General features: G+C 37.7%; 1 protein-coding gene across 4 annotated transcripts in view; it reads left to right on the top strand.

Annotated features, from left to right (window-relative positions):
• KIF21A (kinesin family member 21A) overlaps positions 1-13071 on the top strand; it is an 86928-nt gene that overhangs the window by 58067 nt on the left and 15790 nt on the right. For 3 of the 4 annotated variants that reach the window (XM_054631721.2, XM_054631717.2, XM_054631719.2), the window contains 6 exons: positions 1252-1417; positions 1899-1919; positions 5784-5844; positions 6055-6109; positions 7488-7705; positions 11498-11608. In XM_054631721.2, coding sequence (XP_054487696.2) covers positions 1252-1417; positions 1899-1919; positions 5784-5844; positions 6055-6109; positions 7488-7705; positions 11498-11608 — 632 coding nt within the window. Of the gene's footprint in view, positions 1-1251; positions 1418-1898; positions 1920-5783; positions 5845-6054; positions 6110-7487; positions 7706-11497; positions 11609-12140; positions 12270-13071 lie in introns of all 4 variants that reach the window. The other variant, XM_054631723.2, reaches the window with a different exon arrangement.

Below are 13071 nucleotides of genomic sequence, written 5' to 3'. Positions count from 1 at the left end.
ATTTTCAAAATACGTATTTGGCAGTTTATAACCCTGTGCACATATGTATCTGTGCTCTTGTTGCTACTTTTCTTTTTGTCTCATTGAGTCAAATGGAAAATTTCAATCATACTGAAACTGACCTGTTCTCTGGAGTTTCTTTTGCATTTTTGATTCGTCACTATGCAGGTAATCCAAAAAGTTTGTGGAAAAATGAAGGGTAACGAAAATTCCCACAATCATATTGGCTTCTGGAAATGTCAATCTTCTAATATTTTTTCAGCCCTTGGATGTGTTTGAATGGTTCTTGTAACAGAGTTAATGTGAGAAAAGTGCCTCTGACTCACTCTGTGAACAATTTCTCTTTATTATGATTAAAAGCTCCATTATGTAAAGGCTTCTATCATCTTTTTGTTCAGTAATTATCACATAGAAAAGCTGAAGGGATATTTTTTTTGCAAAGTTGATCATGCCTACTGTCTATTCTATCATTTGTTTTCACCTGCAGAATGTGTCTATTGATATGTACCTTTAGTTCTGTCAAAATGTAGGATGTAAATTCATAGGGCTACTTGTTACTCCAGCACTAGCACTCAAAGTCTGCTGTTGCCCTATAAGCCTTTAGAAGATGTGTTGTACCTTCATTTTTCCATACTGCTTATTTTGGAATTTGGAAATCTATTTGGAAACCATTCCGTAAATTATCTCTGGCTATATTTTCTACAACTAAAAAATTCCCACAAATCTGTGGATCTAGGGAAGTTCTCTTGGAATGAATTCTGTCATAAGTTGGGCCATAAGATCTTTCATTAGAAGCTGAAAGTTCACTCAGTGATTGGGTAGGAAAGATTACAGTTCTGTGTCCCACCCTGTCCCACTTCCACCTCCCCCTGTTCTTGTCGTAGAGTACCATAGGTAATAATTTTTTAAAAAGTAGTTATTTGGGAAAAGTGGAGGTGTTGATCTTTCAGATGCTTGCTACTCTTAAAATATGCAGACTCTGAATTGCACTTGGGAGTCATGTCCCACTTAGCCATTAGATGCATATTTGCAAGGCAGTCTGAGGAATGGAAGTTAAAGGAATGCTTAATGAATCTCTTTAAAAGGTGAAGGAAAGAAAAAGACCCTTTGTTGACACCTGATCTTCAGGATGTGAGAAGGCAGCTGCAATGTACACATTTTTTTTGTGTTTGTGGTTTTTAAAAAATTTTGACAATTTTAATTTTGTAAAACAAGGGTTGTGATAAAACATGTTATCTTTCTTTCTCCTAGGGTCTCCAAGCAGCTCAGAAAGAAGCTCAGATCAAAGTTCTTGAGGGACGCCTTAAGCAGACAGAAATTACTAGTGCTACTCAAAACCAACTGCTGTTTCATATGCTGAAAGAAAAAGCTGAATTAAATCCTGAACTTGATGCTTTTCTGGGTCATGCTTTGCAAGGTAGTTTTTTCATCTTGTTTTCTGAGTAGTCAGCTGCATGTCATGTTTGCCTTTTGTGCATGCTGTACTGGGCATTCTAGACTATTTCTTTTCTGAATAGATGCTGTATTGTAACATATACTTCACAATTGACATGCATGTATGGCATTTTTAAGTAGACCCTCTCAGCAGTGAAATGTAGGAAACAAAGTTTTCTTATTATTGAGATTTTTTAAAATTCAAATAATCTGCTTGTTATTTTTACAATCTGGAATTGTTTAAACTTCTGAATGGGAAGTTGAAAAATTCAATCCCGTTCAGTCATCATATGCTAGGGATTTTGGATTGGCATTTTATGTTACGGCATCTATTCTACTTCTCATGAGATGATACTAAGAAAAATTTAGAATACATTTGCGTACTTTTGTTTTATTTCTTTTTATAAATGGATATGTTTTGATTGGAATGTTGCTTTTTTTTCCTTGTTGCTGTATTTACACAGACCTAGATAGCATACCACTGGGTAAGTATGTTTAGCTTTCTGTGTACTGTACAGCTGCATGAGTTACTAATTCATTCATGTTCACTAACTGATGCATCTTAGAATTTGTGAGTGTGTGAAATTTGCATGAATATTCTGTAAATGTACTCATTATCATGAGCTTAAAGAGCATTTCTTCCTTTCTGAAACCACCCCTAGCTCTTGTGGTAATAGCCCTTGTGGTATTTAAAAGTGAAGACAGTAAGCAGAGCTGTATTTCAAATTTATAACTTGGTGCTTGTGAGCCCAAAGTATGTTCAGACTACATAAAACTATTTTGTGATATACTACTGTTGGGACAAATTCTGCTCATTTTTTTAGGTTTGAAAAAAAGGCAATTCTTAATTTCCAGGTCACTTTTAACCTTTTGGAAATAGCTCATTTTGTAATGTAAATATTGTACAGAATGCAGGATTATAACCCATTTTTTCAATTGGGTTTAAGTTACTGACTTCACTGATTTTGAGATAAGTCTCTTGTTGCTGTTGCTTTAGAGTTATTCCCAAATGAATTAAGCTTATTTTTTTCCCTCCAAAGAATTGGCTATATTTGGAACTGGAGAAAAATAATCCTGTTACCAGTGATAATTCCTTTGTGTCTTGTGCTACTTTTAATTGCACTTTGCTGTCCTGTGCTAGTTTGCACAGCATTTCAAAGCACAAAACTACATGGAAGTGTAGACTACGTAGATCTACATTGATCATAATGTAGAGATGGTGAGAACTTGGCCAGTTTCCTGTCAGGTGACACCTGAAGATCTGTGTCAGGGGATGTTGCTGCATGCAGCCAGTTATTTATTCAGGAACGTCAGTGGTTTGTAGCATCATAGTGTCTCTAGAACAGGCCTTTAATGTGTGTGCATGTTCACCCCTGTTGGAGCATTGTTTCTCCTGACAGCATTGCATTTTCTTTAGCTCTGGACAGGTTTTTACTTATTAACAACATCTGAAGCAATGAAAAGCCACTTGCTAAATGTATTGAAACAGTAGCTCTGTAATCAAATTTTTTGTAGAGTATTATCTTATTAAAGAAGCTTTTTAACATTTTGCAAGCATGATCTGAGGCTTTTAGAGTATCTAAGCCACTCAGGACTCTGCTCACACTTTATGGGAAGGAAATGCAGCTGAATATGCTGCACTTATCTAGGTCCAAGACTGTTGGCACTCTCTGTTTTGTGGACCTTTTAGCTGCAGGGAGTTCAGACACCACTGTAGTGAGGCTTTGCTTCTGGGATTGCTGGCTGGTTCACAGGGATGCTGATGATGCAGGGCCTGACACAGCTCCTGCAGGTAGAAGTGTGGGTGGCAGCAGATCCTGAGATCAATCTCACCAGGATGCCTGACATCTCAGTGGGAGAGCACAGAGAGCCTTATCCCAAGCAAAAGGATTGCACTTCTATGGTATTTGTGATTCACCTTCTTGATGCTTACTTTCAGATCTACTGTCTTCAAAAGTTCTTATCCATTTGAATACACTTGGCTCAGCAAAGCTTGAACATTCCCCAGTGTAGTTGTGCACTTGCATTCAGCTGTAGACAAGAAGTTTTAGTCTGCAGAAAAGTACATCACAGGCTCAGGCTTTGACTTGAATGGACATTCAGTGCACATCCACCTTGGTGGATGAACCAGCTGCCCTTCACTATCCCATCTCTCTTGTGAAGAGTTAAAATGACCATGAAATTGAGTTTTGAATGCTGCTTCTCTTTGAGGAGTTGTGGAAGCTGCTTTTACTTCCCACCTGTGATGTATGGACATTAATGGATGTGGGTCACAATGATCTATGTGCAGATTTTGAGAGGGTTGGTCAGATGTCATTTCCTCTGGGTGAACTGTGCTGGTGTATGGCTTTATTCTGGTACCATTCACTTGCCACTGCATGAGGATGGATGAAGATGAATAATCAGAAAGTTCTCCACCTGTTCTGCAAGCAGTGGTTTGCTAGCAGCTATCCCTGCAAACATTACTGTCTTTACTAACTTCATTTCTCCTTTCATCTCTTCTCACTCTCACAGAATCTTGCTCTTTCTATCTTTGTTGATTCTATGCACTGGTTTCTATCTTGGGGCTTTGGGCAGTCTCCTATGTTGAATTGCAGGCAAACTGAAGATACTCATCAGGTCACATGAGAGTGAGCCTACAAATAAAATCTCACCTTTTGTGGTCATTCCACAGTTTCTACTTAGTTACTTGTAAAAAGAGATCATAAGTTCTGTATGAGTAGGGGATGAAGTAACATAATTCTAATAGGAATCCTATATTTTATTAAAATGCATTTATTTTAGGGATGCTGCTTTTGTCTTACTGAAAGGAGCAGTACTCTAAATCCCCACTTTTGCAGAAAGCATATAATAATAATAGCAATAATAACAACACTAATGACAATAATAAGTATTGAAAGATTTTAATCTGGCCTCAAATCCACGATGGAGCAAAAAGAAACCTGAAAATTCAGAGTGCTATTCCTGTGACCCTGCTTTCTTTAGAATATTGTTGTATTTCTGATAATTAAGATTATATTGTTAAAATTAATTAATCAGTTGGGTAACTCTGAAGTGCATTATTGGTGTTGGTTCTAGGTTGATGGTGTTAACTTTTTCAGGGAACATGTTTAGATGCAGCATACACAAATGGCAGTATTTTCCTTCTCTTTTTTCCATTCTTTCTCAAAATTCAGCTGAAAGCTGTATATCTTTCCTCCCTTTCTCCAAAACATGAACTTAAAGATATATACATGGGCAAACCTGTTTCAATAGGGGTTACAAATATATTTGTTCTATGCATTGCAAATGGTATCTGCTTTTTGACAGAAATTAAGTAAAGAAACTCAGTGTCTCTTCTAGTAAAGAGGAGGTGTAATGGAATGTCATTACAAGGTTATTTAATCCTTAATATTTCACAAGTATGTTCAGAAATAAGGGACTTTGCTTGCAAAAATGTGTTACCTATGTCCTTGATCTATGCCTAAAATGTATTATTAGAATAACACACAATTCAGAGGATTTGCTTTCCCAGCAGTTTGGAGCTGATTGTACATGTGCCCTTGACTGATTGTGTCAGCTTAATGTTTTGCACCATTTGCATGCAGATGTGTTACTTGGATGTTTGACAGTGTTAGTGTGTGGCATGCATGCTGGTTTTGTCTTCTGTGGACAGGTTTGTGCACCCATTTTTGCTTCAGGAACATTTTTACTGAGCAACTTCCGTTAGAAATTAAGCTCTTTTTAGAAAGCCATTCTACAGTATTAAGTGGTAGCATCATCCTCTCTTGAAATGAATCCTTATATACTAATAAAGTGCTTGCTTCTTTTGCTTCTTGTTAGCTCAAATACTTGGTGGCATTCTTTATCAGAGGAGGCTGAGCCTCAGCTCACTAGCTAGTTAAAAATATCATTTTCTTTTTCATTATAGCCAGACTGATTCTGTCTTGGAGCAAGAAGGTGAAAAAAAGAGGAGAAAGAGACATTCTTACTGTCCATTGGTTTACATCCCATATCTTCCATGTCTTGCAAATAATTTTCTTTGCTTTATCTGCTCTCTTACAGATTTCCTTCTAGAATTTCTGTTTTTCGATCATCTCTTCCTCTGCTACAGTAGACAGAGGACCACGTTTGGCACAGTATGCCTAGATGAATGATGTATTTAGATTGTATGAAAAGAATTACTTTAGGTGTCAGGAAAATTCAGTGGGGGCTGGATAGAAAATAGTCAAGAAATTTTGAAAATCCCTATCTTTAGTACTCTGTTCATCTACATTCAACATTGTCTGAGTTGCTTTGTACAGCACTTAAAGCCTTCACATCCTGTTGTAGAGGAACAGACTAATGTTATTCTTCTGGAAATTTTCTAGAAAATTTGGAAGATAGTACTGATGAGGATGCTCCATTACATAGTCCTGGAACAGAAGGAAGGTGAGGAAATCTTTACTACCCATTCCAGAAAAATTACTGCAATTTCCTCCTTTTGTAATGCAGAATCATGTATCCTTTTGAAAGTATCTCTACCATTGTTTCATTATACTTTGTCCACGATTTCAGTAGAAAGACTAATAAAATAAAAATACACACCTGCAAATCTGCAAAAAGTATGACTTTCTAACTGTGATGCAATTTTTCTTTTAGTTCATTATCTTCAGATCTCTTGAAGCTTTGTGGTGAAGTAAAACCCAAAAGCAAGGTAGGATGTACAATGATGATGATGATAATTCTTCTGCATGTCTTTTAAGTGATTCTCTGATTCTATAATAATTCATAATTTAATGATACCTTCTGGAGAATGCTCTTGCTTTGCCCAAGAGACTTTAATGAATGAAGACGTGCAAAAGGTGAACTTATGTACTTTACATATGATTTGTGTGCAATATGATTTTGTGTGACACTCCACTCTGAGAAGCAATGATAAAAATAATGCTTCTTCAGTATTTTGGGGTTAAGTTATTAAAATTCCAGGAAGAGATGTGTTCTTCCAGTTACTTGCACTCCAAACTGGTGTAGTTTTGCAGATTCATATTAGTTAGGCTACAGTTCATTGCTATTGCCAGTGGGAACTGTGAACATGCATATTGTTTGTAATTTGTCACAGCAATCTTGAAGTTTATGAAACGCAAGTTTGACCTCCAGGGTCTTAATTACAGTTGACAATGGAGGACTATATCTAGGCTGACTGAAGTTTAATATTAATGGCAGTGGGAACTGGAAATGTGCACTGATGGCAATTTTGCTTCTGTGCTCACAGGAGCATAAACCAAGTTTGCAAAGTAAATAGAAGCTTAGCCTCCACTTTTCCAACTGCAATTGGCTTTGGAAGAAACCATCTGTGTTGGCTGTTGAATTATTTGGTAACATTCCTTGGTGTGCAGCTTTTTTGGCTGTTTAACTGAGTTTGGTCTGAAAATGCAACGAAATAAGCATATCATTTTTGTAATGGCTCTTTTCAGACTGGATCTTTGTCTTCCCTATTGCTCTTTCTTTCACTGAGGAATAGATCTTAATTTCAGTCTAAAATGACGCCCAACATGTATGATCTATTTTTTACAAATTACTGTGTTGCACAAAGCTTAGCTCCTTTGTGAGTTTTTCTGTTGTTTTCAAATTGTTGAAATGCTGAATGAATTTTAATTCATGTGGACTTTTGAGGTGACTTAAACTAAGGAAGAAGCAGAGTTTGTATATGTTAGAAGTCACACCAGTATAATTGTAGGTATTTAAATTGACACTTTGCTTTATTCCTCTCTGCTTTATAACATTTCATTTGTATAAAATGTAGGTGAGTAAAATTGTACTCATGTAATATTGGCAGGCAGCTGGTTGAAAGGATATCCTTGGAAACCAGTTCTCAAATCAGTGTTTCGTGCCATTGAATTTGAATTGCCTCCTCTGAAATCATTGCCCAAAAGCAGAGATGAGCTTCTTGATTTAGTTTCCAAAGGCAGTTGCCAAGTGTTTGAGGGGGATGCTAATTGCCAGCTAATGCTGAGCTGAGTGTGGGACTCGTGGCACACACTTTTGCAGGCTGAAGGGGCAGTTTGTTTTTGTTTTTGTGTTTTTGCCTGCAGGCCCGCCGCAGGACCACCACGCAGATGGAGCTGCTGTACGCGGCCAGCAGCGACCTGGGCTCCGACAGCAGCGCCGCTGACGCTGCCCCGGCTGGCTCTGCTGCAGCAGCTGCAGAAACCCAGGAAAGTGGGGTGGCTGCTGACACACATGACACTTCTGCTAGGGACAGAGAGTTTATACCCCCACCATCTGGCTTACCTTCTAAGATAGGCAGCATGTAAGTTTGGCCATGCTGTACTAATTATCCTTTGCTTTTAAAAATTGCATGTTGCCAATTTCTTGTAAGCTATTATTTTAACTTTACAACTGAGGTTGATATACTTGATGCTTACTAAATAATACTGACAAAGCTCTTTCCTTTCTACCATCACCACTCTAGAAAATATAAGTGCGGTCTTGTAGGTACTGTGGTTCTTATTGAAGATGTAAGTTCTGTTAAGCTGCTTTGTTATTGTAACCATGCTCTATGTAGAGGGGAAAATCCCTCTAGTACCTTGAACAGTTTGCTGTATTAGTGCTATGAAATGCACATTCTAGGGAGATAGTGAAAATCTGATTAGAACAGCAGAGAGATTTAAAAAAATCCAACAAAACACAACCCAAAAATTTTATAATGGTATTTGTATATGGTCCAAATTATTAGGAAAAGTCTTTCAGTGAGTTGTCTTGTATGGACCATGCATAAAATGAAGAAGTCTATGCAACAATAGAGTATTCAAGTAAAAAGTTGAAAGGAAAATGTTAGATATTATGAATCTTCAAAATCCTTTCTGTTTGCAGGTTGCACTTACCTGCAGAACAGTTTTACTAATTGAAAGTATCTCTTGATTCTAAACAGAACTAAAAATCATTGTCTTTTTACTTTAGGACCAGCAGGTGTCTCTCACACACACTTTTTTTATTTTCACTTGCTCTTGCTGTTCATTTTATATCTACCAATATCACTGCTGGTGATTGGCCATTCACTGCTAGAGACCCTTTTCTTGGCTTTTTTAGGTACTACCTCCTGTGTTGCACAGGCTCATGTGTAAATTCGATCCACTTCCCACATTCAATGATGTGTTCACATTCAGTGTCCCGTAGCTATCTTCACATTACAGGTTCCAGAGTTAAGCATCTTTTAATATTCACCTGTCCTATTTGCATAATATTTTTACAGCAGTCTCTACCTAATGCACATTTGAAATTTGTATTTTTTACTATGTATTTCTGGCATGTGCTTGAGGTGGCAATTGTGAACAGTAAAACACTGCTGACAGCAATTATTAACCCATGCTGATGGCTTCAGTGCAAATAGAATCTGCTTGGAAAGAATGCTGTTGAGGGTGAGCATAGGTGGAGAAAACCCACTTGTTTCAGCAGTTAGCATGAGATCAGTAGAGACTTTTGAAGCTTCAAGATCTAAAACATCAAGTGTTATGACCTGACATCCAAGACTCAGGTAATGCCAACTTTTGCCTCACTCTATCTTCTAGAATGTATCCATTTATGAAAGTGAGCCAGCAAAAAGGCAAACAAGGATTTTCCCAAAACTATGTTCTGCAAGAATTTGGGAGTTGCATACTGTCACAAAGTCAATTCAGCCAGCAATAGGCCTCGCATACTGAATTGGTATTGATCATGTTTCTGTAGATAAGTGATCAAAAATGCCAACAATCAATCTGCAGTGACCTTCTCACTGCAAGTGTGTATGTTTTTTCAAAACTAGAACTCTTGCTGGTTTATCTGGCCATAGTTGAAGAAATCTTGTCTTTATGACCCATCTGGCCTTCCCTTATAGACCTGTGGTGCCAGCATATCTCTTGTAATAAAATATATTATTTGGGAGGAGACTTGGACCTTACCTGCAATAAATATTTTCTCCCTTGTGCCACTTACTTGAAACTAGGTGATCTATAAGTCCCTTGCAATCCAGACCATTGTGTGATTCTGTTACATAAATACATATGGCCAGCAGTTAATTTAACTGGAATTCTGTTTACAAAGTTGGTTAGTGCTGTTGTCCTTTGATATGTTCAACTCATCTACAGCAGCTTTTTCAGAGGATAGTTGTCTTCTGTAGGACTTGTGTCAGCTCTGTTCAGATGTCTGTCCTGGCAGATATAAAAGGGCTCTGGAAACCTGGAAGTAGGTATGTGTCCTGTTCCTTTTCTGATAGGTCATTGCCATCATGCACCTGGTTTTTACACCTGTGCTTAGGAAGTTCATTCCAGCAAGATCGCTGTATTTTTATAATACCTGCATTCCCAGGCTTTCAAAAAGAATTCAGAAAATGATGATGCTATTTACACCCTCTTCTGAGGATGTTCCAGTGTGGAGTCAAAGATGGAAGACTCAAGGGCAGGTAGAGAGAGAGCAAGTGAAAGTTGTCTCTGTGTCTGAGTATGCAGGATGCCAGTGTGAGGCAGAGGAGCTTGGGTTCCAGTTTCTGCTTTGGTTTATTTAATCGAGCAGCTGCTCAGTAGACATGTAAGCAACCCTGGCAATAGACACTATAGCCTGTTTGTCATCCTTGCTGGAAGGCCTGTCAACCTGATTCATAGAATTTGTCTTGTGACCTCAGGATTTTTGCATTCCTAAATGCATACTAGTTCAGCATAAAGACAGGGAAGGGAGTGTGTCCTGTTCCACCTTTTTTGGTGTCCTTTGCACAGTATGCCTAGAGGTAAGGGAGCCCTACATAGAAATGAGTGCTCTGACCTTGAGGGAGTTGGACCCACTTTCTCCCCTTTTTTTATGACTTAATTGCTAGGCTTCTGTGCAAAACCAGGCAGGTTATCACTTGTCCTCCTTTTTGTGTCTCTTGAAGACCCTGGGGAGCTCTAGGGTTGAGATGCAGTTCTTGGCACCTGGTCCTACAGGTCCCTCACATTCCAGTTAGGGTTTGTGATCACCAGAGACTGTCTCTTCTGCTTGGGTCAGGTAGCTGTTTGTGGTTGTGCTGTCCGTGTTAAATCATGTTCTTCTGTATTCCAGTCTCCAGGTGGATTTTATATAGCACAGACTTCCTCTTAAGGGAAACATTTAGAAAAGTTGAAGCTATGCATATTCAGAACCTGTAGGGCTCTGAGATTGATGGTCATAACCATGTCAGGCAGGTGGCCTGCCAAATGAGCTTTATCTGATTAATGGAGTTGTGTGGAACAAAACCATTTTCAGAATCTGCTTTCTTGCTTTAATGAGTGTTTCATATTCATAGGAAAAATCCTTCTAAATACAAAGAAATAGGAAAAACAAAACAAATATTGCTTTTGTGATTGCTCAACTAGTGAGAAATGGAAGTTCAGAAGAATGGAGACCGCTTAGATTCCTTTCTTTTTTCTTTTGTCTGACTGTGGTGAAATGAAAACATTTGGGTGTCAGCTTTAATACTGTCCTCTTGATATTCTTGCTAATTTTAATGGGGAATAAAAGGTTGGGAGGGGAATAAGAGGTTCCAATTCACAGTGACTATGAATTGGAATTGTTTCAGAGCAGGAACTGGAGAGACAAATGAGGTATGGAAAGCAAGGGAGAAGGGAAGTGGGGGACAAAGAGAAACCATGTTATAATAGCTTGTCAGTGGGAAGTACCTCTTCTCACTTCCTAATTAACATTAATATGTTACTGCAAAGTTTCATTTGTGTATAAGAATCGTTGTGATGTCTCTGTTCTTCATATCTGTAAATGGCCGATTGTAGATACGCATGTGGAATCTGAAAATTAAGGACTTCCATGATGTTAATTTGGGATGCATACTCCATTGTATTTCTTTTAGTGAGTCTCTTTTATTATTGAATTAGCATATCTCCTTTAACTATTCAGTATCTGACTCTATATTTTGATCAATTTTCAACATTAATAACTTAGTATATTTTTATATTCAAGTGTGAGAACAAGTTTATCATCCTTAAATTCGAGAGACAACAATAGATTAAGTATGTTCTAAAATTTGAAATCACACTGAGAGAATGACAGGTAATGTTCTGTGAAGGGCCTTGGAGTGAGATAATGATTGCTCTTGTTCTAGTTCGAGACAACCATCTCTTCCAGAGAAGAAAATACCTGAGCCTTCACCTTTAGCAAAGAGAAAAGCCTATGAGAAAACAGTGGAAAAGACAAAGACAAAAGAACAAAAACTGTAAGATTATTTTAAATTTATTTCTGCTGACGTAATTTGAACTTTGAATTTTCTTGAAAAATAAATCTGTATTTTTCTATTTCTTTTCTTCCAGGATAGTTTGTATTGTTTCATTGTTGATATTATTGCTCAGCTTATGCGTGGTTGTTTGTGGTTTTTTCCAGGTTGTTTTTCTGTACAAAATAGCTCAGAGCAGAGCCCTGAGAAAATGCCCTTTGGAGCATTTGCAAATTACTTTTTTTTTTTTAAATCAAAGTCAACAGTATCTCTAAGAGCCTTCAATTTTATAAGAATTTCTTCATTTTACATTTGTGTTTTCTGCCTATAGCTTTCACTTTTACCACTTAATCTTTGAACATTGTGCCATCTTGCACTCTGCAGCCTTAAGCTTTTTGCCTTCTCTGAGAAATATCTGTATTACAATCCTAATCATTTGCTTAAGAGAAGAGCATCTAACGTTTGAGGCGTGTTGCATCTAACTTTTCTAACCATTCATAACCTGTTAAAGAAGATGTTCTTTTTTTTTTTGTAGCTCAGATTCTGGAGCCCCAGAGGCTAGTCTGTCACCTCCTACTTCCCCACCAAGCCGGCCCCGTAATGAAATGAATGTTTTTAGTCGTCTTACTGTTTCTCAGGGAAACACATCAGTTCAGCAGGATAAGTAAGTCACAAAGGGAAGCCTCAGCCCCCAATCAGGGAAATGCAAAGTGTGCTCAAGTTTTCAGTGTAGTGTCTGGTAGAAATTTTGCCCTTCTGCAAGACAGGAGGAGATATTTCTCATGTTTTTGTGTAGTTTTCAAAGGAAATATTTTAAACTATCATGGAACCACTGTAAAAATTTGAGAAGAGAAATTTCCTGCTGAACCTTGTTTCCTGTTTTCTAGGCTATGTCTGGTATTTGTAGTTTTAAACCCAAAATAGAAAATGGTAGAATTCTTAGATGTTTGTGTATTTGTGTGTGTGTTTACACTCAAAAATAGATTTTAGGTGATAATTTAGGAAATAGTGCTTTTGGCAGTTACTCAGTTGCTCCAGTGTTGCTCAGAGTGCTCTCACAACAGCACCTCAGAGGATGGGACATTGAAATGGCTAGAACACAGTTGTTTAGATATTATCCAAATTATTGAACTGACTGACTTTAGGAGGTGATCTGCAGGAGTAGATGATATTCATATCTTGTTTAGAAGAAGTAGAACAGATTTTTCTCACATTAGGCATCTGTTTAGGAACCTTTCTCCAAATGGCAGTGGACTTTACGTGACTAGAATCTCTATTACAGGTTTCAGTACTGATACAAATACCATGCAGTGCTTATGAACTGCAACTCAGATTTAAAATAAACCTTTATTTGTAACTCTAGCAGGATAAGAAATTGCTTTTGTCTGTTGGCACTATTTTTTGAATAAAATGGGGTTTTTTTCAGAGGTCTACAGCCACCACATACCAGGCAGTGGCTTGCAAGG

The sequence above is a fragment of the Agelaius phoeniceus genome, chromosome 5 (genome assembly GCF_051311805.1).
Source record: "Agelaius phoeniceus isolate bAgePho1 chromosome 5, bAgePho1.hap1, whole genome shotgun sequence".
NCBI lineage: Eukaryota > Metazoa > Chordata > Aves > Passeriformes > Icteridae > Agelaius > Agelaius phoeniceus.
Note: the sequence above shows the minus strand (reverse complement) of the source record. Positions and strands in the feature narration are given on the sequence as shown.